This window comes from Elgaria multicarinata, chromosome 9, assembly GCF_023053635.1.
Source record: "Elgaria multicarinata webbii isolate HBS135686 ecotype San Diego chromosome 9, rElgMul1.1.pri, whole genome shotgun sequence".
Taxonomy (NCBI): domain Eukaryota; kingdom Metazoa; phylum Chordata; class Lepidosauria; order Squamata; family Anguidae; genus Elgaria; species Elgaria multicarinata.
The window spans coordinates 91,111,803-91,138,624 of NC_086179.1; the positions used below are offsets into that span (position 1 = coordinate 91,111,803).

The window sequence follows — 26,822 nt, forward strand, 5'->3', positions numbered from 1 at the left end:
TCCAAAAATTTATCCCCTGGGTCTGTATGAAGACAACACATCATTCCCCAAAAGAGCTGCATTAGCTAGCATTATGTAGATACAATGATGGTGGTGAAGTACATTCTCTTGACCACCATCACTGCCACAAGTTAGGCTTTAAAAAGGGCTCTAGCCTGTGTTTAATCATGTTTACCTCAAGTCTTCTGCCGTTTGCCCTCTACTCATTGACCCAACGGCTTCATTGCCCTCAACTGCTCAGAATTAAAGCTGTGCACGGCCCCCCCAATTGGCCTCAAAGGCCATTTCAGAGCCCCTGAAACAGCCCCGAATCGACTCTGGGTGCGTCAGGGGTTGCCCACCTTGCTTTGGTGCCAAAGCTGAGGCAAGATTCCAGGGGCCCGAGGCAACTGCGCAGCCGGCACCCAGGAAAGCTGGTAGCAAGGCCAGCCATGAGTTCATTGGACTCACCTCCCTCTCCTTGTTCTCCCCACCCACTGCATCGCAGCTGTCGCCCGCCATGTTTCCTGGTTGCAGCGCTGCCATCGCCACCCGCTGCATCGCTCACTGCAACCAGGAAACGTGCCTCACTTGAGAATCAGGCCGCGATTTCAAGATATCGCAGGGGCTCTGTTAGTTTGTGGCCATAGAGGTACGAAACAGAGCCCCCGCAATATCTTGAAATCGTGGCCTGGTTTTCAGGCACAGCACTCCTCTTGGTTGTGGCAGGTAATGCAGCAATGCGGTGGTAGTGATGGATGCAGCAAGCGGCGATGGTGGCGGCACAGCATGTGGTGATGGTGGTGGGAATACAGTGCAGCAGGTGAGCAGGGGGAAAGTGGGGAGAGGGTGGTGAGTGCCATGGACTCATGGCCGGCCTTGTGCCGGCTTTTTTGGGACAGTGGGAGGGAGGGCCCAGCACACTCCGAAGTGGCCTGAGGCAGCCCGAAGCTTTGGTACCTTGGGTGCCTTGGGCTGACCCAGAACTGACTCAGAACCGAGGCAAGGTAGGCCAAATCAGCCCACCTCAGTTTCAGGGATTCGGCGCAAGGCGGTGCACAGCCCTAATCAGAATTCAAAGAAGCTGGTAACAATTTGAGAAAGACATTCTGTTGCTAAGAAGATCTTTGCAAACACCTTCCTACAATCCCCTGGAGGCAGCCTTGAAAAGATACAGGCCGAAATGTGTCGGGCTTTTCAACCTACAAATAAAAAGTTGAGCATCCTGAGAATTTGTTTTCACCTCACTGAAGTCACAGTGGGAGGTGGGGGCAGGGTTTTGTTGTTTTTTGCTGGTTTTCACCACCGTGGTTATTTTGATTTCCCTCTCTCCATTGACGCAACAGGACCAGAGAATTTACACCACCAGCTATAGGCCATGCCTTCTGAAATGCTTCCGGGGCGGGGGGGGGGGACTAAGAAAGCTTAGGATCTTATGGATCCTCTGGCGCCCTTGGCCCATCCCCAACCTGCTGCCTTTCCAACCTTGCAACCATAGAGCCACCAACAGAAGAGCAGCGGCAGCAATGGGCCAATTCTATTGCCGCAGCACAGAGACGTCTGCCAACAGTCCTTCTCTGCCTGCAAAGAGAAACGGATCTCTGATGTCCCAGGGACCCTAAGATTGCAGCCTCATTGGAATTTTCCATTCCAGTGATTTGAATGGATGAAACTGAGGACCTTTTTTTGCTTTTAATTTGTTTAAACATAGGGTTTGTATCCCACAACCAGGCTTTGTGTCCCACAACTTTTCTGGGGCTTCTGCTTCCGGATTCTTTGTGGGATTTGGATCAGCCCTCTATACACATTTCCTTTTCCCCAGGGATTTCCTTTATCTGCGAGTTCTGTTTCATTATACAGCCGTCGGCAGTGCTGTGTTATAAACTGAGAACACATTCTGGATCAGGGCCAAGAGTTGTTTTTTCCTCAAAATAAAGGTGACCAGACTAAGCATGCTGGTTTAAACATGTGAATAATTCACATGTAGTTTGGCTTTATTTCTAGGCCAAGCACATTAAATGAATTTCTTTCTCTCTTTTTATTATTATTATTTATTATTTATTACATTTATATACCGCCCATAGCCGAAGCTCTCTGGGCAGTTTACAAATTGTGTGCTTGTGAAGGCAATCGGTAGGTACATAGATCTATGAACTAAAAAATTATAGAAAATCTTGATTATAGTTTAGGTCTGACCTCTGATCCATTCACAGCTGGCTCTACCTGCAGGGATTCAAAGCGATGTTCAGAGCTGCTGTTTTTCGTAGTCCAGACGAGTCAGACACTTCAGGATGTGATCGTTCCTGCCAGTCCACAAGCTGTGGGTGTGTGGGCTGTGCAGTTCTTTGCATGGATAGTTTCCCCAAGCTGAGTACGGTGGTACGCGGCATAAGTTTTCCCCCGGCGGTGGCCATCTTTAATCTCATGATGGAGGAACTAGACATGCAGCTACCATTTTCAGCAGCAGCAACATCACATTTATCGTAACACTTCGCTCGGCCTTAGGCGGCTCTACAACTCTGTCTCTTCTTGAGTGCAGAGAGGTGCATACACTGCTTCTCTGTTAGTTCCGGGAACATTCAAGGAAGTTGTGAATATGATCCCAAGGAACCAAACAAAGGCCTTTTCTACACCAGCCTTTTTAAGAAGGCCAGACCCCCGCTGGAGATATACTGCAAAAGAAAGATGCTGGATCACCTCTGGTCACCTGAAGACAGTGTATCCTTCTCTTCAGACAGCCAGAAAAAGTGGTAATTTGCAAGCCTGCTCTCATTAAGGTTCAAACACATGTGGAAAAAGCATTAAGAAACATCTTCTGCATCCCGGTCTCAATATGGCCCCAATTAATTGGAACTGGGTACCTCCAGTTTGACACTAGGGCTGTTGCTCATGACTAGCCGGGAGAAGCTGAGCGCTGTGCCCATTGGGCCGGGGGGGGGGATCACAAGGGGGAGGGAGAGTGGGGCCGGGGGGGGAGAGCGGACCCAGCAGGAGAGATGGGGGGAAGAGCAGAGCCAGCGGACATCAGGAGAATTGCGGTCCAGGGGCGATGGGGGGGACATTGGACATGGCGGGCTGGCAGGGGATCGGACATGGCAGGTGGGTGGGTGGATTGGACATGACGGGCAGGAGGCAGGCGGGCGGGGGGGATCAGACATCGCGGGGGTAAATGGGGGGCAGAGGGGGAGCGAGGAACCCTGTCTTTTTTTAAAAAAAGAACATACTTTTGTTGTTGGTGCGCTCCTGCGCACTTGGCCCCTTCAAGGCAGAAAAAAATGGCTGACACAACGGGGATTCACTTTACCCCATCGTGTCGACGTGTGGACAGAAGTGACAGCCCGTGCTACTTCTAGCGTGGGCTGGCCCCTCCACACGCCAGGATTTAAAGGTAGGTCTAGCAAGGCCCTAGGCCTATCAAATGACTATGGGTAGGCAATTAAAGAGATGTCATTTTTTCTGTGTGCGTTGAAATATCTGTGTAAGAAAAATGCATGTATATTATACCATACAATGGGTTTCAGTAATGGGAAACCTGTATACATGTTAGCCAGGAAGACTAGCATGCTACTGTGAAAATGATGTGATGCACTAACTGGAACCCAAGCAACACTTCCCTTTAGGAAGTAGTTTTTAAACTTTCCACATGTACATACACACCTTTACATTTGCCTTCTGAGGAACCCCATATCAGACAAACACCCACCATTACAGCCTTCCGTCTGAAGAACTCTTGGTAAGCATTCAAGGAACCCTTAGAGTTCCCCTGGGAAACAGCTGAAATGCACTGCTAGAAGCCATAAAGGCAAAGGGTCTGGTAAAGAGGCGGGCTGAAAGGAGGTTGAAAGTGCTGATTATGGCTTGTAGAATTTCACTAATCAATAGTTTCCCTCAGAATTACAGATTCCCTCAAACCACTAAGAATAGGCTAGAGATGAGAAAAAGAAGAGGCCCAGAGGAAGGGCTGGGGAAAATGCCACAGAAGCAAAAGACAAGAGCTGTGTGAAGTGTAGGAATGGAGAGGACGGACAGGAGAGACCTGCACTAAAGGCTAAACAGTAAGGCCGTGGCTAGACCCAGCGATATCCTGGGGATTGTCCTGGGATTATCCCCGTGTGTCCACTTGATGCACAGGGGATCCCGGGAGCAGGGAGGGATGATTCCTCCCTTGCCCCAGGATATTGCCATACCCTTTTTTACCACAGTCTTGGGATGATCGCAAGACCGCGGGATGTGTGGCCGGATGTCGAAGTTTGTCCCAGCTCCTTGCTAGTAAACGCGAGGAGCCAGGAACTGCACATGGGGCACTGAGCTCTCAGGAGCTCTGGGCCCATTGGGGGTGGGTGGGGGAGCGGGAGGTTTTTTTTCCTTTAAAAAACTAACCTCTTGCGCACGAGCGCTCATACGCTCTTCCCCATTTGAAAAAAAAACCAAAATGGCGGGCATGACATCCTCTTCCTCCTGGGACATCTGCGTGTAGATGAGGGGAACCATCTCGCGATCATAAAATCGCGAGACCATACCCCAACAGCTCCCTCATCTAGCTGAGGCCTAAGACCACAGAGGAGCGAATAAGGCAACGGGGAAAGGGTCGAAAAGTGGCAGATGGATTTGTACCAGCCATGCACATCTTTAAACGTAGGTCTCACATAAGGACAGATTTGTTTCTCAGAGAAGAAAGGTGTTTAATCAATAAAAAGGGAAATATGACACATATCTTTCAGGTCACGGGTGGGCAACTTGTGGCCCTCCAGATATGTGGGCTTACAATTATCAGCATACCTAATGGTGAGGGTTCATGGAAACGGTAGGCCAAAGCCATAAGTTGGAGGGCCATAAGTTGCCCACCCTTTGTCGGGTGGGGTGGGGGAAACTCTTGTTCAATGCAAACACATAGAAGTATAAATTCAAGCATGGTAAACTAGAAAAAAACACCATTCTCTTCAGGATTTTCAGTACAAATCTTCATTGTTACTGCTGAGGAGGACCGGATACGCTGTCCCTATGCATGATCCGTGGCGGTAGACGACAATCTCCAATTCATATTCCTCGATTCTCACTCTTTGACGTGTCACTCTTTGATTTGATTGCAGGAAAACGATGGTATAAAGGGCAAATTCAAACTCAGGGCTGACACCAATAAAAGTACTCCCCACAGGCTTTACCAGGCCCTTCCAGCTGAACTGAAGGCTTAAAACCTGGTCGTCCTCATCAGGCTGAAAACAAACGCACAAAACATTAGAAAGAGAGAGAAAGAGAGAGAAAGAGAGAGAGAGACGGCTATTCGGCAGTATAAAAATGTAATAAATAAATAAATAAATAAATAAATAAATAAATAAATAAATAAATAAATAAGAGAGAGTAATTTTGAACTCTGACTGAGGGCTTTTCTACATGAAACTTTTAACCCACCACTTTACTGAAGCTTCTGATTCCGGATACTTTGTAGGATTAAGATTGAGTCCTTTTAAACATGTTTTTTTTTCTGGGGCAGATCTTTCCCTTCCTTTCCTTATGTTCCATTACACAAGCGCTAGAGAGGCTGTGGTCTTGCTCAGTTACACTAGGCTTTATCCCACCAGTCACAAATAATACAAATTTTTTCTAATCAGGAAAAAAAAAACTTGACATCCAAGGTCCTCCTTCAGGTGCCTACTCTGAGGGAAGCTCGGAGGACGGCAACAAGAGAGCGGGCCTTTTCTGTGGTGGCCCCCCAATTGTGGAACAATCTCCCTGACGAGGCCTGCCTGGCGCCGACATTGTTATCTTTTCGGTGCCAGATCAAGACTTTTCTCTTCTCCCAGGCATTTAGCAATATGTAATTAGCCTGGGTTTGTTTTTGTATGTTTTTGTGGTTTTAAATTGTATGTTTTTGTGGTTTTACATTTTTGTATATTGTTTTTAAGTGTTTTTATCCTGTGTAAACCACCCAGAGATCCTTGGCTATGGGTCGGTATACAAATGTAAATAATAGTAATAATAATATGTTTGCAAAGCAGGGAGAGACCCTGGAAGATGCCATTGCGTAAAGTGCAAACTACTATAAGCACACAATAGGGTTTTCATGTAGAAATCAAACCAAGGACACTTCTGTGGTATGAAAGGGGTACAGATGATGCAGCTTGTCAGATACAGGCTTTGTACCAAGTAGTTAGATTTATTAGGAAATGCTTTGAGAATGTCAGATGTTCCTTGCAAGCTTATCTCTGTAAGCAGTTCCCATGGGAGTAGTTGGTTCACTCTTTTGCTTCGGCCTTGAAGTAGCTGGTTCTCTGGGAACTTCAAAGTGTTTTGGAAAAGTCCCAAGCGGAGATAGAATCCAAAGCAGGAGGGCCATAAGTTGCATCGGAAAGTCAGGCGTTGCGTCAAGAGATGAAACCTAGCAACGCTTTTTCAGCTTTGCGCCAGCCTTTAAGGCCTATTCAAAGACACTTGACAGACAGGTCCTCTGACCTGTAAACCATGCCCACGTGCCAAGAGGGCGGGATGTTACAACCCACTTCGAAGAGCGGCCCCTACCTTTTCCAAAACACTCTGAAGTTCCCAGAGAACCAGCTGCTTCAAGGCCGAGGCAAATGAGTGAACCAGCTACTCCCATGAGAACTGCTTACAGAGATAACCTTGCAAAGAACATTTGACATTCTCAAAGCATTTCCTAATAAATCTAACCACTAGGTACAAGGTCTATACCTGACACAGCTGTAGTTTGAGCAGGGCAATGGAGCCCTTTTCCTGAATGCACAAGTGCATTCAGATGGAAAAGATAGCAGCGGTGGGGAGACATGCCAGGAGGTTTTTAAATGGCCTCTTCTCACTTCAGACCAGAAGAATGAGTAATGAAGACTTTACAGTAAATCTCTGAAGAAAAGTGTCAGGAGTGGGGGAAAGGATTTGCCTGTGGCATTTTTTCAAAAGAATCCAAGAATTACAGATGGACTGCAGTGGAGGGAAAGCTTCAGAGGAGGGCAACCAGGATGATCAGGGGTCTGGAAACAAAGCCCTATGAAGAGAGACTGAAAGAACTGGGCATGTTTAGCCTGGAGAAGAGAAGATGGAGTGGAGACATGATAGCACTCTTCAGATACTTAAAAGGTTGTCACACAGAGGAGGGCCAGGATCTCTTCTCGATCATCCCAGAGTGCAGGACACGGAATAACGGGCTCAAGTTAAAGGAAGCCAGATTCCAGCTGGACATCAGGAAAAACTTCCTGACTGTTAGAGCAGTACGACAATGGAATCAGTTGCCTGGTGAGGTTGTGGTCTCTCCCACACTAGAGGCATTCAAGAGGCAGCTGGACAACCATCTGTCGGGGATGCTTTAGGGTGGATTCCTGCATTGAGCAGGGGGTTGGACTCGATGGCCTTGTAGATGCCTTCCAACTCTGCTACTCTATGATTCTATTTCCTCCAAGCTATGGTCCCAATCAAACTTCCCAATCCCACCCCTCAACAGGTGTCCTTTGTATGCATGCAGCAGCACCTGGTGAAATTCCCTCTTCATCATCACAGTTAAAGCTGCAGGAGCTATACTAGAGTGACCAAATAGAAAAGAGGGCAAGGCTCCTGCAGCTTTAACTGCTGTGATGAAGAGGGAATTTTACTAGGTGCTGCATGCATACAAATGACACCTGCTCAAATTCCCTTTTCTATAAAACTGTAAAAGATACAGGTGCCCTGTCCTCCTTTCCACATGGTCACACTATCCGTCCATCTCCATAAATAATACATCCTTGGTAAAAAAATAGGATAACTAAAGTTATTTCTATGATCATTTAGTGAAAGATTCATAGCTTCTGATCTCAACCTTTCACTTTTGGGGGCATGGATTACAAAAAATGGAAAGTTGACATGAATTTTTTTCAAGTTAATTTGTGTGGGGGGTGGGGGGTGTTTTCAAAGGGGAATCAGTTGATTTCTCTTGAGACAAAGACAGAGGTAGCTAATGCAAGTGAGGACCAGGACCCAATCTACATGGGGAATTCACTGTGGTGCTACTGCACCTCACACACAGGCACAACACATGATGTTACCCCCAATCAGTATCAATCCTAGTTTTTCTTGCCATAAAGACCACATTTTTGCAACAGCCGAGCCTCATACAAGGTTATCCTTTTATCCTTCAAAGTCCTAAATAGCTTGGGACCAGCAGACCTAGCAGACCACCTTCCCTTATATACACCCGGATGACAGCTATGATCGTCAGATGAGGTCCTAGTGGCCATTCCAAAAAGGAACGGAATGCCGCCATGAGGAATCCTGATGTCGAGCCTTCTCTGTGGTGGCACCCACCCTCTGGAAAAACCTCCCTCGTGCGGTTTGGGAGGTGGGAAACGTAACATCTTTTAAACACCTCCTGAAAACATACCTTTATACACAAGCTTTCCCTGGTTTTAACATAGCTGATTTTTATATTGATCGTTTAAACTTTTAATGTTTTTTTACATTTATCTATACTTGTTTTACGGTTTTTAATTGTGCACTGCCCAGAGAGCTTTGGCTAATGGGCAAGTATTAAAAATGCAATAAATAAATAATACATAAAAAAACGCATTTTTGCAAAGTCATTTTGTGATGCATTTTCTCTTTAAGGCGGCTTCCCTGGGTTTTGGAACTCAGTGTGTCTCGAACTTGCGGTATTGGAAGTGGAGTGGCTTCAGTGACAGTTGGGTCAGTGGTGCTGCCATGAGGAATGGAGGAACGGAAAGTTGCCTTCAGGAAAGGGCGGACAGGAGCTAACCCCTTCCTTGCTGGGTCCACCCCCCTTGGTAAAACAGCAGCACCGGTCCCCAGTGAACTAAAGAATGAATGCAAAGCTGCTTCCCTTTACTACAAGCAATTACAGAATAGCATGGCGGGGGCACACACACACACAAATGTATATAAAACATACAATTATGTCTTTATTATATACACATGCAGCTCATATATAAAATAGATTTTCTATTCTCTTACCCTGCTTTTTTTTTTCCTGGCCACATAGCCCTTGTAATCAATGTGCTTCAGTTTTTCTTCAAGATAAAACTGCACCCAGTTATGTAGACCCAAGACTTCATGCCCTCGTTTAGTTTCCCCAACAAACACGTGTTCGAATCCACAGGAGTCAGGTCTGTATAGGAAACCAGGTTTTAAAATCTAGTTAAAATAAAATTTAGCCGCTAATAATTTATTTAATGCAACATTAAAAAAAAATAAAGAACATTTATTAAGCTCATATCAACTCTCTTGGTAGAAGTTAAGACATAATGATAAAACCCCAAACAACTTTTAATAAGGTTGGGAAGAAGGATTGTACTGTGAAAGATTGAGTTGTGAATCAGAGGGCCTTTCTACATAAAGCATGTATTGGGCGCTTACGATTCTTCACTTATGGTAGTTTACAAGTGCTTTATACGATATTGTCATCCTCCAGAGTCTCCCCCCTGCTTTGCAAGCATTGTAATATGTGTGTGTTTTCTAACAAGGAAAGTCTGTGGTCCTGTTCTGAAGACACCTTAAACCATGGCTTTAATCACAGTGAATAAAGCTTTTTTGCCTTAGGCAGGATCTACACTACTGCTTATAACGGTTTATAAGGGTTATGACAACTGTTCAGGCCCACAACACATTACATATACCGTTTTTCATACCGTTTTTAAAGTGTTATATCCTGCTTGGTGTAGGTCACTGTGGTTAGAGCCGTGGTTTAAGGTGTCTTCTGAACAGGCCTCTGAATGGTGCATCAGACCCTGGTGTATTTACACAATTCCACTTGTACTACAGTGCCACCTAATGGTTGTGTAATGGAACATATAGAAAGGCAGAGAAAGAAAAAATCCAGGGGGGAAAATCACGTGTAAAGGAGCTGTTCTTGATCCCACAAAGAATCTGCAAGAAGCCTCAGAAAAGTGGCAGGTTAAATGCCTCGTGTAGAAAAGCCCAGCTTCAATTTATGCTTCTTCCTAGTGAACTCACTAGATGACCTTAGGCAAATGGCACTCTCTTAGCCTTAGCCCCAGATCTGAATTATGGGAAGAAAAATATTAACCCATCTTAGAGGTTGTTCTGTGGATCACCAAATGGGTGCAAAGTGCATTCATTCAAATAATAAGTGTATTAACATTTCCATGGCACAAATCCCACCAAGAAATGTGCAATGCCCTTTGCAAGGAACTTAGGGTCTTGCTAGACCTACCTTTGAATCCAGCCTTCAGGCGCGGCAAGCCCGTGCTACAATTAGCACGGGCCATCACGCCTATCCAGACATCAGACACGACGGGGAAAGGAAAGCCCCGTTGCGTCCTGCATTTTTTAAAAATAGTTAAAGGGGCCATGTGTGCAGGAGCGCACCAACAAAAAGGAAAGTGGGTTTTTTTTAAAAAATAAAGGATTCCCCGCTCCCCCCCTGCCCCCGATTTCTCCCTACACAATGTCTGATGCCCCCCACTTCCCCCCGCCCACTTGCTCGCCCCCTGCTCATTCCCTCATCCCTTCGCTTGCTCGCTCAACCCCCCCCCGCTCGCTCGCCTGCTCACCACCCCTGCTCACCATGTCCAATGCCCCCTCCACCACCACCAGGCCACGATCTCCCCACCCTGGTTCCGCTCTTTGCCCCATCTCTCCTGCAGGGTCCGCTCTTTCCCCCCTGGACCCCATCACTCCCCCCCCCGGCCAGATGGGCACAGCTTCTCCTGGCTACTCGTGAGTAAGCGAGCTGCAGGGAAAAGCTGCGGAACCAGCTAGATTTTCCACTGCCCCGGGCTCAGCCCCAGGCTGCAGAAAAACCAGACCACAGGTGGATCCGGTTATCCCAGGTCAAGGGAGGGTTTAGCCCAGCCTGACCCCGGGATCCCCTGTGCATCATCTGCACACACAGCAGGGAGCCCAGGCCTCGCACTGGGCTTCTCCCATGTATTCCAACTTTCCTCCAAGCAGATTAAGAAAACATCTTTGGAGCTATCCCATGTTTGCCCCACTATAACCCTAGGAAGTTTATTGGCCTCAGGGCCAAACTAGATACCCTATTTCTTCGATTCTAAGACACACTTTTTTCCCATATAAACATCTCTAAAAATGGGGTGCGTCTTAGAATCGCCGGTGCATCTTAGGGTTTTTTTTTCTGTTGGTGGTACTGAAACTAGTGTGCGTCTTACAATTGATGGCATCTTAGAATCGAAGAAATACGGTAGGTTAGTAAATACGTCTGAATTTATCATGCACATTTTTAAGAAGTCTTTTATCCCCCTCAGCTGGCACAGCATGAGGGGGAGAAACAGTCGTTGCGGTGAGGAGGAGGGGAATAAAGGCCTCATGTGTTGCACAAATGGGCCATGTGAGGCAAGGGTGGGGCCAAGCCTATAAAAGCTGGTCCCGCCCCCTTTCTCAGCCTCACATGCAGTTCCAGGGAGGGGTTGAATCTCCTTTGTTAAATAAAGAGGCCCTGGTTTATCACAAGCTCTGGTGTCTGTGTCTTTATTCCGTATTTCCTTCTCCACTCACAACACAAAGAGTTGATGGGGGAGCTGATAATTATAATTATAATCAGCTCAGGGCTGGCATCAAGAATAGGCATGGTTGGGCACCTGCCGAGGCATTTGGGGTAACTTTTGCCCTGCCCACTGACAAGGGCCCCCTAAACTTGCTCCTCCTCTTTACCATGACAACAACTTGCTCACCAGCCTCTCCCTCTGGCTCAGCCAAGGGGGGTGGACAGAACGGCAAACAGCAGGTGCCTCTACCTATGCGCTTCCTGACTCTCTGCCTGTCAAGCAAGCAAATTGTAGCAATGACGAGAAAGATGCTGAGGAGCAAGTGCAGGGAACCCACTTGGGGCGTGTCTTGCACATGGGCCCTGGAGCCAGCAATGATTCAGATCACAGCAGGAAAGGAGGGGGAGTTCAACCCTTTTCTCCCCAACCATGGTCTTTAGAATAATCCCTTCTCTGAATCTGATTTTTGCATTGGAAGGAAAATAACCTCCCCATCTGTTGTGATCAACATTAAAAACAAATCAACCAACAAGGGAGAGGGCCTTTTCAGTGGTGGCCCCCCAATTATGGAATGATCCCCCCAATGAGGCTCGGCTAGCACCAACATTGTTATCTTTTTTGGTGCCAGGTCAAGACTTCTCTCTTCTCCCAGGCAGTTAACAACATAGGCTGAGGTGTTGTTGTTTTTAACTCACCCTAGAATAGTTGTTTTAAATGGATATTGTTGTTTTTATGCTTTTGATAGTTTTAAAATTTTGTATATTTGTTTTTAATGTTCACTGTTTTAAATTTTTGTAAACCGCCCAGAGAGCTTCGGCTATGGGGCGGTGTATAAATGTAATAAATAAATAAATCCTGATTAATTATCAGTCACCCCATCTTTATCGCATGTGGTTTGGCCCTCAGAGGCTGTCCCTTATCCTTCAGTCTCCCTAATCCAAGTCCAATACTCTAACCACTACACCACATTGGCTGCATGACCTGGATTTGTACATAACCTGGTCTTGTACATTCATCTTGTGTCCTTGTGACACCCGTATTCTCACACCAAGTACCACTGGCTTTGGGAAGCCCACAAGCATTGTGCAAAGGCAATAGCCTCTCTGTCCCATTGTCGTTCCAGCAGCTGACATACACAACGCTTTAAGCAAGTTGTTGTGTCTCAGCCTGGCCTCCTCTACAAGGTCACTCTAGCAGAGGGTAAGAATTTAGAAGACTGTTGGACACCAGAAAGTGCCACATGCCTAGTTAATAGTAATACAGAACTGGCAATATTTTTAATACAGCAAAACCTTTGGAAGCAGTGTATGCAAGTTTTTGAATTACACAGAATTCTTCAGCATGCCAAACTAGGAAATGTACCCTTGCATGTTATGGATTTTCTTACTGTTTTGATTAAAGCTTCCATGTTTGGATGGATACATATACTGTGTATTACACGCTTCAAGCTAATGTACAGCTATTTAAAAAAAGAAAAAGAAAAAAGATCAACCATACCCTTTTCCTCCTTGCCGAGAGTAGAGGTGGAACCAAATAGCATAGAGCTGGGACTTGAAATCCTTAAGGTCTGGTTTTGTCCACTTTTTTTTAACTAAATATTGATGAGTAAGCTGAAACAGATGAAATAAAAATGAATTGAGTTCACACCTTGCAATCTATCAGATTTATAACAAGTTGAAAAGGGCTGCTACACTCACTTTCATCACTTCAGTTTCTAAAACTGCATCGAGAAAACGGTTATTTTCAGTTATTTCCTCTGGAGTCACCAGCTCTGCCGTACCAGTTGATGTCTCATAGTTGTCCAACAATGAAATAAAAGCTAAAAGAGAAAGGAAAATGTTCACATTAACTCAATAAGTAGAAGGATATACGGGTTTCATTTACATCCCTTATTGTGACCTGGGTTCAAGCCACTTACACAAGGTAGAAAGTTCCCCTGTAGAGTGCTACTGGCAGCAGAAAGAAAAGATGCCTGGCTTATGAATGCAGACTATAAACCAGAGGAGGGAAACCTTTTCAGTCCAAAGGCCAAATTCCAATCTGGGAAGTCTTGGGGGCTGCATTCCATCTGTGGGCCAAAGGAAGAGTGGGAGGGGGGATATTTTCTTCACTGATTTTAAGCCTACTCAAAGGTAGGCAGGACAAGCCTCTGCATGTCTACTCAGAAGTAAGCAGGACTGAATTACTCAGCAGCACTCAAACAGTATTTCAAATAGGAAGCCTCTGCATGACTACTCAGAAACAAGCAGGAAGACAAGCTTCTGCAGAACAAGACTCAGAAGTAAGTAGGGCTGAATCAGCATCTCCCCTGGCCCAGCCCTCTTCTCCGAGCAGGAAAAAGCTCTTATCTCTGCAGCTCATTGAAGGTAAGAGCTTTTCCCCGCTGAGCACTTAGAAAGACAGTCTTTTTCAGTACTGCCCAGGGAAAAGCTCTTGCACAGGAGTAGCTCCACTTAAAAGCAGAAAATAAATACAAATAGAAATCGTAGACCAGGAACCAATCACTACTCATCAGAAAGATATTTCACTTGCTCCTCTTGTAGGACTTTTATGTACAACACTTCGGTAGTCTGGGCTGACAGGTTAGCATCTATTGTACAAAAACTCTATATTTCAAGAACATTTTGTTATTTATAAGTAGCTCGGTTTTATTTCACTTTTTTTTTAATTGCTGAAATCTTTTCAGTGTTTTTGCCACCCTGCACATCAGCTGGTTTATTCTTCCTCCTTAAAATAATGACATTTTGCTTTTGGTGGGAAAATAAGATTTTGTGTGAAGCATTGTTTGATCTGCTGACTGGATTCAAACATTAAGCCAACTTGAAACTTTGGACATCTTTCATAATGGGCAAATCTCATGAGTCCCAGCAAAAACACACATCTATCTATTAAAAGAATTTATTTAAAATTAATAGCTACAAACTATTATGACTTCAGCGGTTCCCCTCATTCTCTTATGGGCATTGTTATACAACAAACACGTTAGATTCATATACCACTTTAATTGTCATGGCTTTCCCCAAAGAATCTTTAGTTTGGGAAGGATCTAAAAGCTCCAACCTTGGATAAATGGCTGATTAAAATATTGGATATATTATTTATGGTAAAAATTACAAACTTGATCAGAGTGAGATGGTTATATGGTTCTTTTGTTGAAAAATGGACCTTTTTTATTATTTTCTGGTCCAATAAAGTGCAAGAGAGTGCTAATCCACATTCCCTATTAGGGATATTACGAGGCAGTATAGACTACATTTTATATCTGATATTTTTTTGACTTGTAAAATGAAATGTGAATGATTTCCTAATTATTTATATGATCGAGTACTTGTAAAATAAACAAACAAACAGACAAACGTATGAAAAAACAGCATTAAATATATCTTTCGTAGGAAACAATGATATAAATGCAACTCAAGGAAGAGATCCTACCTGAATAGGTTTTTGTGTTCTTCAAACGTTGCTCGTTGACATTGCAAAACAGAGATTCTGATGCATTGTCTCTGGCAACATTACTGCCCTGCTGAACAAATCCCGCCTTGCCCTGATGACAAAACAAAGAGCTATCACAGATGTAGAATGGCTGAAGGTACGTAATACTGCAGTTCAAGGCAAGCAAGTTTGGTTCCTTAAGCCTTCTGGAAAATAAATTGCCAGGCAGGGAAGAAGGGCATTACCATTTTTAGTGGAAGGCCCATATTGAGCATAATGTATATTTTATTTATTATTTTATGTATTATAGGTATTGGACACCTGATAAAACTAATTCTCTAGGCTGAACTAGTTCTTTAGTTCTGCCATTAATTATTAAGTTATACATAATTTCTGGTGAAGTCTATAGATAACAAATCAATTTCATAGTGGTCTTTAATCAATTGATGTAGTTTTACCCTGGAGGTTAAGAATATGATTGATACCTGTAAGGAAATTGTGTAGTCTTTTCCAGGCACAAAGCGATTAACATCTGCATCCCAAAGCTCATTGAATAGCTGGGAGAGTTCCTGATTCAAAGTCTGCCTTAAAAAAAACAGGGATACACCAATATGAAAAATAACCAAATCTAGCTCTCTGGACTTCCCCAGATGGCCATGCCACTTTCCCTGACTACTGATTATTTGGTGGTTTCTCTGCTTTTCCATGATTTTCCCGATTAGAAGTTGAAATGCCGCTCCTAAGGTTTAGTTATTGGCAATAAGAGCTTTAAGCTAAAATATTCTGGTATTTGGGGTATCTTTTGCTCCGCCCCTTTAACCTTCGCCCAACCCCCTGGAATGCTGCCCTTGACAGCTTTCCAAAATTGGATTTATCCTTGGGCTGAAAGAGGTTGGATACCTGTCTTAAAGCCACAGTACTCCACGGACCATCAGACAGCCTGCCTTCATGAGGGGAACAACTGTCCAGTTCTCCAGGCCTGGCCCACTCTTTCTCCACCCAAAAGCAGTGCCATGTGGACAATGAACCACCAGGCATCATTATGGTTTTATTAGAATGTAAGCCTATGCGGCAGGGTCTTGCTATTTACTGTTTTACTCTGTACAGCACCATGTACATTGATGGTGCTATATAAATAAATAAATAAATAAATAAATAAATAAATAATAAGGACACCCTTCAAGAGCAGGGGGAAAGCCTAAATCACCATTTTCAAATGTTGGCAAGGTACAGTTGATATCAGACAGCATCAAACATAGCATTGATGGAACACTTCTTCAATGAACCCAAACGCAGATGATGTTTCCTATGGGGAGAAAATGTTGCTGCCACTTCCTTCTTCAAGTCTAAAATAAAGAAGTATTCTAAGCGCACCCTGTTATGTCTGTCAATCACAGCCACCCACTTCTCTTGCTTCACTGCTTTGGACATGCAAACTACACTTTGCCAGATGCATATGCAAACACTCCTGCACCTGCGAAAGCCAGCTCAGAGACTCCTATGAGTCCAAAATATAGAGATTGGAAAGAGTCAGAGATGTGGCCACCAACTTGGCAGAGTGATTAATGTATTCCCCAACCTAGTGCCCGCCAGATGTTTTGGACTACAATTCCCATCAGCATCAGCTAACTGGGCTAATGGTGAGGGATCATGGGAGTTGACATCCAAAATACCTGGAGGGCACCAGGAATCATACAATAGCAGAGTTGGAAGGGACCTACAAGGCCATCAAGTCCAACCCCCTGCTCAATGCAGGAATCCACCCTAAAGCATCCCTGACAGATGGTTGTCAAGCTGCATAGAATCATAGAATGCTAGGGACTTATCCTGGGACTTTGGCGTGCAAAGCACTGAACTATAGTTCTTCCCAAAGATCTGACCTCTCTTTTCCTGGTGTAAAGGCTTCATCTGGGAATTAAACCCAGGACCTCTCTCACCCAAAACACCAGTTATGCCGTGAGGCTTAGAAAACAGACACAACACAAGAATTTAAAGGAAAAGCCTTTTTCCACTCACATGGGCTTGTTCCTCAATCTCCAGATCATTTGAAGATTGGGAATGTACCACAAGCTCATGAAATCTGGCATATTCATCAAACATATCCTTCTAAAGTATATTTGCTGCAGAGACTAGAACAGTCTTGGGGTACAATTCTCCTAATAGCTATTTGAGGAATTATGGGAGTTATACTCCAACACAAAGTTGGGAAAGACTGGTCAAGAAGATCCCATCTTATGTGGTAACATTCTTTCAAATACAATCTCTTCGCCACCCTAGGATGAACAGAAGACGTTCTTTCAGACAAACATGTGAAAGTGTTTTAAACCTATGAGTTGTTGTTTTGTGGAAACAGTCCCATGACTATTTAAGTCATACATATATGTGATTGCTTTGTGAATACAGAGCTTCATCAGCTGAGCATTTTATCGCACGTTCGTTACTGGCCAATCAGTTTTATGACGGTCTTTTCCCACTCCTTCTGGTCTTCTTTCCATCAAAAAATAAGACCCTGGTAAATCCAATTTATTTATTTTTGGGAAGCGAAACATGCCATTTCCTGCTGTATGCGGGAAAAGCAGCGCAATAAAAACACCCACTGGGTGGGCCACACGGTCATTGTTTTCTTCCTCTTTCTTCCCCATGTAAGGGAAGTAGTAGTATTGTGGGACAGAAGTGGAGGAAAGCGATGGTAGGGAAACACGATTCCCTCCCCCATCTGATGACACACACATATTCTTTTTCTTGCTATTAATTTTTTACTGATATCCCTTGTTGTTGTTTATTCGTTCAGTCGTTTCCGACTCTTCGTGACTTCATGGACCAGCCCACGCCAGAGCTTTCTGTCGGCCGTTGCCACCCCTAGCTCCCCCAAGGTCAAGTCTGTCACCTCCAGAATATCATCCATCCATACTGATATCCCTACAGTAGAATTTTTACCCCACTTCTAGACTATAATTACAATTAGCCTAAGGAATTAGAGGGGGTCACCCAATGTCTTACTACTACCTTTAACAATGAACAAAACTCCCAAGCTCAGGATAATGTGTACACAAAGGCATGGGGCTGGCTAATTGCCCTCTATAATTGTTTGTCTTCTACAAATATTTAAATACTTCCATTCATTTACAGTATTGTACACTGCCTTGGTCCAATAGTTTGGAGAAGCCAGAACAAGAAGTTCCCCCACAGAAACAATGAGACCTTGTGCAAATTTGTCCTGGCACAAACCCAGATTTTGGCAAGCCAAGTTGCAAAGCTTAGAAATACAAACAACAAAAGAATAAGCTTGATATGCCTACAAATTATTATCATTTAGACATAAAATTATTATTTATAAACATGTGTGATGCCTCAATAATAATCACACTTGTCAGAAATTTGCTGAGCCAGTTGTTGGTTGTGTAGTAAAGCAACAGAGGTGGTCATGATGGGTTGTCATTACATGTGAACATTGTGTATTGTTATACTGACTCACTTCCTGGTAGTTATTCCTCAAGCCTTTCCTCTACATCTCTAAGTTATTCTTCCTGTCTGTTATCCCAACTCTCATACCAAGTTCCAAATACATTGATACAACCATGGGGCCGAGTTGTTGTTTTTAAGTGAATGCTTCTTATTTCAAAATACGTACATAGACATAATAGTTCAGAATACCTTGTGTTGGATCCAGATTTGGTGATGCTTGGAGCCACTGAAGTCAATGGGACTTAACTTAGTTATGACTAACTTGTCCCATTGAATTCAGTGGGTCTACTTAAAAATAGCATATGAAATGTGTCCTGGACCCCAACAGTTGTCAATACTATTATAAACCAGTAGTATAGATCCTGTCTAGGTTTGCAAATCCAACCCCTTGAATTCAGCACACACAGCAAAACAGATGGTCAGCAAATTTATATTATCATTTATCTTGATTATTTTTAATTGTCAACCAAGGCCTGAAGTTTAACGACATTTTCTTGTAAAAAGAACAGACTGCATTTCCACTCTCTAGAATAGCACAAATTAGGGCTTTTTTAAAAAAAGGTTAGTCGTACTTTTGTTTCTTCTTTTCCAACAAAGCAAAATAAACAGATTGAGAATGGGGAATTCCATTATTGTCTTAAAACAAGTTACCGTCCAATCCGATTTTTTTTAAAAGTATTACAGTAGCAACAGCAGCAGCAAAATCATACAAGGCTTTATTGAACACTCTTTCAAAGGAATGTCCATGGGGCATTTTACCTCTATTGTTTTTCCACATGGTTAGGTCTACAGTTTCAGTTGGGGATTGTCTTTCAAGACTAGAACACAAGAGTCTTACCAAATTGGATTGTGGTCCAATTCCTTAAGCCTTCCAGATAAAACCTAACGTTTGCAGAATAAGACAATAAGACAATTTTGTGAACCGCCCAGAGAGCTTCGGCTATTGGGCGGTATAAAAATGTAATAAATAAATAAATAAATAAATAAATAGGCCAAACTTTGTATGCAGACTGGTCTCCTGTAACTGTTACTGGCATATGAGTAATCTCTGATGCAAGGTTGATCTCCATAACCAATACTGCAAATTATGCAATAAATCCTAACTTATCAGTACAAGATGACACTCCCCTTTTTATATGTTACTAATGTTACTGTGGGTTGTAATATTTGCAAAACAGAGCAGAAGAGTTCATAGAACGAAAACAACCCTTTGTCATTGGTAAAAAAAAATTTGTCAAAGTATTAGGGGAAAGCTCCCTTCCCTGTCTCATAAACGCATAGAACAGGTTCTCACTGGAAAATTCCTGCCGCACCATACACATCTGAAGGTGGCTGGTGGAATCTCATGTTAAAACTACAAAACCTTTATTTCAAAATAGATTTGGAAGGGGTGGGGGGTGAACCCTGGGTTTGCACCTTCTGACATATTAAAATTCTTTCTAGCACCTGTCAGAACTCTTGGTCTTTGCTGTTTCAGACACGTGTACAAATTCTAAATAAACTCTATCCATACTTATTATCCTTCATAGCTACCTTAATCAAGGATGGAGGATTATTGTTTAAAGTAAACAACAGCGAATGTTTTCTGTGCATAGATTTTAATCTCTCAGTTCAGTCCTGTTGAGTTCCTTAGTAACCGTAACAATTAATAGAACTAGACTGTGAATAAAACTGCCCTTGCCTAAGGAGTGGACAACCAAACTTCAGTTTAACTGCTTTCAACATGTAGCAATTAAATAAACCTTTCATTAAATCCGTACAATGCAAAGGTTGAGAATGCTTCATCTATTTACTATTGCAACTTTATTGCCACTTATTACAGATAAAGCAATGATGAAATAGTGGCAACTTCTCATTGTTAAGAATGCTTGTTAAGTAACAAGCGAGCAAAGGGCATTGAATAAATCTGCCTTTCACACAGCGTCCTGGGTCAAACATACAGCTGTTCATGCTTAACTGCAGCAGCATAAAGCCAAAATGTACAATTTTCTCTTACCTTTCTGCCATGTTGACCAATTGCTGCCCCCTTACCCAAAGGCAAACACTCTTAACTGAGCAAAAAGTCCCAATGCAACTTCAAAGCTCCTCCTTAAACAACCTTGGCCCCACCTCCAACCTGGTCACCAAGAGCTGTGTTTCAGTGTGATAAGCAGAATAGGCAGGTAGCAGAGAGAGAGATCTTGTAAACAAAAGGGACGTACTGGAAGAATCCTAGGGTGGGGCTAACAGGGATACCTTTGTCTTAATAGCATGTGGTTTGTCACCTGTTCCCTCTAAACTGCAGCATATCAACAAGGAAGCACAGCTACTGCAAAGATCTCATTTTCAGCCCCAGGGCATTATTATTTCTTCTTCTTCTTCTATTCAAATGTGTGTCTTTAAGGGGCTATATTTTGAGCTAATTCTTTTGCCCTAAAAATAGAAATACAAGGTTCTATTTACTTCTTTTACTGAGGCCCCAATGAAAACAAGGTGTATTTGATATGCTGGAGGGAGGCGGTAATTTATTGTAAATTTCTTCTACTTCACAGAAAAGGAAGTTCAATATATATGTTGCATGGGAAGGAAGTTTCTTCCTGTCTCTCAGAGGTCGACTTGTCTTGATAGTGAGAATCTGGAAATCATTACAATTACAAAAAGAAAGAGAAACAGGTTTGCATAGCACAAGTTTTGCATAGAGAGTAGAAAGCGGTGACAGCGATTAGCAATTGCTGCAAAAGCTGTTTGTGGTTTTAATTATTACTGACTTTCTTGTGTGGCTAACATGGATGCTTAAAGGGTTTTCAAACTTACAATTTAATTGAGGAAGCATCACTAGAACAATATGCTGAATATGTTCTGAAATGTAGAACGTATAAAAACTTGAGTTGCTTCATTCTTAATTCTGAAAACAAACAGTTTTCCCTCTAAAGAATCCAACATTTCCCTATTTTCTTTCAAATGCTAGCCTGTGAGAGGTGAAAGTCTTGGTTAGCCAGATGTGTAGTCAGAAAGTGGCCCCCAGACTGGGAGAAACATGTTTAAATATACCGTTGTCTCCAGCTCAGGTGGGCTGAAAATAACTCTGAGGTGTTTGTCTTCCTTTATGGCTCTTGTCTTGGACCATTTGAAACTAATTGGTATAAAAGCATCTTCCTGCATTGTATATTAAAGGAAAGAGCTTGTTCCCTGTGCTGGGCAGATTACCATTGGTGGACCACCTGCAGGGCCACCGTCAAGGGCAGGCGTGGTTGGGACCACATCTCAGCAGGGGCCCATGGAGAACACACCCTGGAGTTGTTCTTCCTCTTCACCATTGCAACCATTTTGTTCACCTTCTTGCTCTGGCTCAAACAACAGTAGTGGTGAGGAGGGGCCGTAGATGCCCCTGCCGCCTTGTTCGCTGGCTGGTTGCCTGCCAAGCAAGCAAGTGAAAGTGATGGTGAGAAAGAGGAGGAGGAAGAGGAGGAGGAGGAGCAATAGAGGCTGATGACAGTGATGCTGAGAAGGTCAATGATGATTCACTGATGGAGAGGGTCCATTGAGGGTGTGTTGCCCAAGGCCCCACCAAAACTTGGAGCCAGTACTGACCACTTGGCAGCTGGGCCCCCAATGATGGCAGTGGTGGTGGTGCTATTCTGACCTGAGAGCCCTGCCCTTGAACTCACCAGCCTGCCATTTTCTTTATGCCACTGTCTGCCACCACTATCTATTCTGCAGCAAGGACTGGAGCAGCCTGGCAGCAGGGCCACTTGTAACTCCAGGTGATGCACCCAAATTCCCTAGCATCCCTGGCTTACTTATGTCAACCAGAATGCATGTAGGGGTGAAGTGGACACAATTAAGATGGGGGGGCAGAGAACTCAGGCACCACTTGCATTTTGCCATCGTAAAACGGTGAGGCTCCTAGCAAGGGGTGAGCAGGTACACTGGCTCCTAACATGTTCAATGGAGTGCCATCTGTTGTTTCTTCCAAGCTGGCCCAGGTCCCTTATCTGGGATAGGGGGCAGAAGTGGTTTTACTGCAGACGGGAATGTGAGCAGCCATGACTGGACTAGAGGGCAAAGTCATATGTGAGTGCTTAGCGTGGCTTGGCTTGGCTTGTTTAAGCATGTCTAGATCTCCTAGGTTCTGAAAGCATCTTTCTGGAGAGCACCTGCTGGTTGCATGATCCACAAAGCCAGGCTCTGGTGGGTGCATAGTCTCCCTGACAGAAGGGTCTTGCACTTGCTAGAGGAAGGTGAAGAGCTTTGAAGAAGCAGAGGCACCTCTTGTTCTTTTGTGTTCAAAGACCATGTAATGTCTTGTGGCATCTTGAAAACTCACAAATTATGCAACCTATGCTCATCTTGTGTGGGACTGACAATTTGCACTGCAATTGCAGGGGGGAAGCCCTCCTAACTTCCCCCCTCCTATGTCAATGATCCTGTTTTGTGTTTGTAATTACGTTTATGTTAACACTTTAAGATTGCAGGCCCCATTGCAGTCAATGGGACTTCTGAGTAGACATGTATAATGTTGCACTGTTCAACTTGCTTAATTCTATCACAGTGAAGATTTATCATGAACAGCAGTAAAATACTAATGGCTCTGTAAGCACCTTAATTTAAGGCTGCAATCCTATATCCATTTATCTGAGAGTAAGCTTTATTGAAATCAATGGTACTTATTTCTGAGGTTTCTTTGAGCAATTTTCTTTGGGTCCCTGATTGGGATTTCTGTTCTCTCCACACTGAGGCAGTATGCATTCAGGAGATAGTTGGATAAAGGGAGGGAAAGATAGGGCGACCATATGAAAAGGAGGACTGGGCTCCTGTATCTTTAACAGTTGTACAGAAAAGGGAATTTGAGCAGCTGTCATTTGTATGCATACAGCACCTGGTGAACTTCCCTCTTCATCACAACAGTTAAAGACACAGGAACCCTGCCCTATTGACCAGTTACAAAAGAGGGCAGGGCTCTTGCAGTTTGAATTGTTGTGATGAAGAGGGAATTTCACCAGGTGTTGCATGCATACAAATTACACCTGCTCAAATTCCCTTTTCTATACAACTATTAAAGATACAGGAACCCTGTCCTCCTTTTCATATGGTCACCCTAGGAAAGATCCTTGTCTAGCATTGTGATAGTTTCTCATTGATAAATGAGAAGCTGAAACAGCCTAAGGGGTGGTAGTGAGAAGTGAATGCAACAAGCCTTTAGTCCATTTTATTCCATGGCTAATTTTTGCAGGTTAATATTATTTTATACTCTTTCTGAATGCCTGGTTGCTGGATTGTTGTACTAGATTTTTCTCCACTTGTCAACTGCTTCATTTGTTCAGTGGTAGCAGTATGCTGAATCTGTGAGTATAGATATGAGAAAGGTGAAGGAGAAAGAGAATTATTCATGGGAGGCTCAGAAGAAGGTAACAAGGGAAAGGGCCTTTTCAGTGGTGGCTCCTAAACTGTGGAATATGCTCCCCACAGAGGTCTGCCTGGTTCCAACATTGTCATCTTTGTGGCAACAGGTCAAGACTGTCCTCTACTTCCAGGCATTTGACGACATATGATAGGACATCTATGTCTGTTGTTGACATCCAGACAGCAATGGCCATCGTTGCTGGGAGTCGTTCCAACATGATCTACAAAAGTATTATTACCTTCCCAGGTAAGGTCCCCCTTGTACTTAACTTCTGTCACCTCGTATGAGCTGAGACGGCTTATGACTCAGTGCAAACTGAATTCACTCCAGCTGATGGAGATGAGCGCACGCTATAAGGTAGGGATGTGCTCCGCTTCTCCTCAGACCGGAGAAGCAGAAGCGGATCGGGGGGCTTCGCCTCTGCCATGCGGTGACGGCGGCAGAGCCAGGTAAGGGGGCAAGGGGGAGAGGGATCTTACCTGCATCCGTGCGCGGTCCCACGCTGCTTCAACTAAGCCCGAGGACTCAAACAGGAAGACTAGGCCGCAACTGCAGCCTGGTCTTCCTGTTTGAGTCCCCGGGCTCAGTTGAAGCAGCCGTGGGTCTGCAGACGGACACAGGTAAGGGAGAGGAGGGAGGGGGGTTTACCTGGCCTTGCCGCCACCGCCCGTGTGGCGACGGCGGCAGAGCCAGGTAAGGAGGCAAGGGGGAGAGGGATCTTACCTGCATCCGTGCGCGGTCCCGCGGCTGCTTCAACTGAGCCCGAAGACTCAAACAGGAAGACTAGGCCGCAACTGCAGCCTGGTCTTCCTGTTTGAGTCCTCGGGCTCAGTTGAAGCAGCCACGGGTCCGCGGACAGATGCAGGTAAGGGGGAAGAGGGAGGGGGTTTACCTGGCCCTGCAGCCGCAGCCGCCCATGCGGTGATGGTGGCAGAGCCAGGTAAGGGGGAGGGGGTTCTTATCTGCGTCCATCATGGCCTGTCGCCACCTTCACTAGAGCCCGCGGCTCAACCAGGAAGTGTAGGCCGCAATTGGGGCCTACATTTCCTGGTTGAGCCACAGGCTCTAGTGAAGCTGGGGTGGGCCGGGACAGACACAGGTAAGGGGGAGGAAGGAGGGGGGCCTTACCTGGTGCCACTCCCCACCACTGCGGAGCTCCGATTCGGAGCCGGAGCTCCGCAGCGGAGCGGAGCGGACCCTAGGCCGATCGAGGCAGGGCAGAGTGGGCCCAATCCACAATTTGCAGATCGGGCGCGAAGAGGATCAGGGGGTCCGTGCACATCCCTACTATAAGCCCCACCACAGTGCAAAAGCAGATTGCCCAGCCGGCTGTCTTAAGGCAGAGCACATGGTACACTTCCTAGCAGAGGGTCCATTGTACGCAGAGCTGAGGAAACAATATCTTGAGCCCTTGATTGTTGGGTTCAATTATATCTCCTCTGCAAGCATAGCTCTAACACTACTGGCAGGTACAGACTATTACACATCATAACTGCAGGTGAGAAAACCAGTGAGACACAGTAGCTCCTGCTAGCACAGCAACTGTTTCCAGCTCCTGACAAAGGACGATACAGCCGAAACGTTGTGCAGAGCATTTTTGGATTTAAAGAATAAAATAGTTTTTAACACGTTTATCAAGCACCAGAGTTGATTTCTCTTTTTAGTATCCACGCTTATTGGTGCGGTTTTTTCCCTACATCGGCATACCGGTTTTAGATAGTACTAAGGAAAAACAACAGAATGAGCATTACAATAATAAAATGAACAAGAATTTCAGTGATGTCTTCTGGAAACATGTATTTTAGAAACATTAATGAGTTGATAATGACACAGTTTTGAAAGACCTGCATCTGTAATTGACACACAAGTCAAAGAAGCAGCTAAAAACAACACATTTGGATTTCTGGCTTGTGAAGTAGGGATCATAGTGCCAATTTTAGCCTTTTCCCAATTCCCATAAATACCACTTGAGGGCACCAGTCTACCACTCTTATTTTGTGGGATCTGAACTAAGTCTGCAATAACTTAGGCACTGTGGGGGCCCAGGACACACTCCATATTTAGTTTGCAAACTGTTTTCAAAGAGTCATATACTGCTTGGTATAGATCTGCCTGCATTAAGTTTACTTGGGGTTTTTATTTTTAATGATCTGTCTCTAAGTGATAGAATGAATTATAATTCTGTGTCTTTTTAAAATGGGAGTAATTGGGCTGACTTTAAAAGGAACAGATTTCCTGAATGGTATCTCGCCACACCAGGCTACACTTTCACCAGCAACACAGATGGCGATTGTCAGAACACACAAGAATCAGAGGGCGGGAAGGGACCTTGCAGAACAGATGATGTGTCATGTCACTGTGGAAAATGACAGGATCCTCTGGGTAATGTAGGGTGACCATATAAAAAGGAGGACAGGGCTCCTGTATCTTTAACAGTTGCATAGAAAAGGGAATTTCAACAGGTGTCATTTGTATATATGGGGAACCTGGTGAAATCCCCTCTTCATCGCAACAGTTAAGGCTGCAGGAGCTATGCTAGAGTGACCGGATTTAAAAGAGGGCAGGGCACCTTCAGCTTTAGCTGTTGTGAGGAAGAGGAAATTTCACCAGGTTCTCCAGGTGAAATTTGTATAGAGGTGAAGACACCTCCTGCTGTCTTCACCTCTATACATAGCCCAGCAAGGAGTAGGACACCCCAGGGAGCAAGAGTGCCTGTTTCTCCAACATCCACCCCAAATAGAAGAGGAGCGTTCCTGGGCAGGCCTTAGCGAAGGCACAAGTGCTCCATTAAGTTTTCTCCCTAGCCAGCTAGTTCTCAGAGTCTGTGTTGTAGGTGATGACTACCTTTTTTTTCTTTCAGGGGAGGGGGTTGAAGAAATTTCTATATCACATGTCCTGCTGTATATAAGGCAAATTTGTATTCTGGTTGTAAAAAAACAACTACCCACTAAAGTAGCAACACTTTGTTTCCCACATTGTCACAGTTGGTCTTGGTACATTAACCACTCATAGAAGAGTTGATTAGAAAATAAATGCTTTATAATAACTTTTTCTAAAGTGTCCTTTTTTACAAAAAAAAATTAAAAATAGAAATACATAAC

At 44.3% G+C, this 26,822-nt stretch overlaps 1 protein-coding gene across 1 annotated transcript; it reads right to left on the reverse strand.

Annotated features, from left to right (window-relative positions):
* Positions 1-4,835: 4,835 nt before the first annotated feature.
* On the reverse strand, positions 4,836-20,356 carry LOC134403822 (poly(U)-specific endoribonuclease-like). Its single transcript, XM_063134316.1, has 7 exons — positions 20,335-20,356; positions 15,359-15,458; positions 14,874-14,985; positions 13,139-13,260; positions 12,939-13,051; positions 8,929-9,082; positions 4,836-5,192 (listed from the first exon to the last, which is right to left on the reverse strand). Exons 1-7 carry the CDS (start codon positions 20,343-20,345, stop codon positions 4,929-4,931), a joined length of 876 nt encoding a protein of 291 aa, XP_062990386.1. The 5' UTR covers positions 20,346-20,356; the 3' UTR covers positions 4,836-4,928.
* Between the last annotated feature and the right edge of the window lie 6,466 nt (positions 20,357-26,822).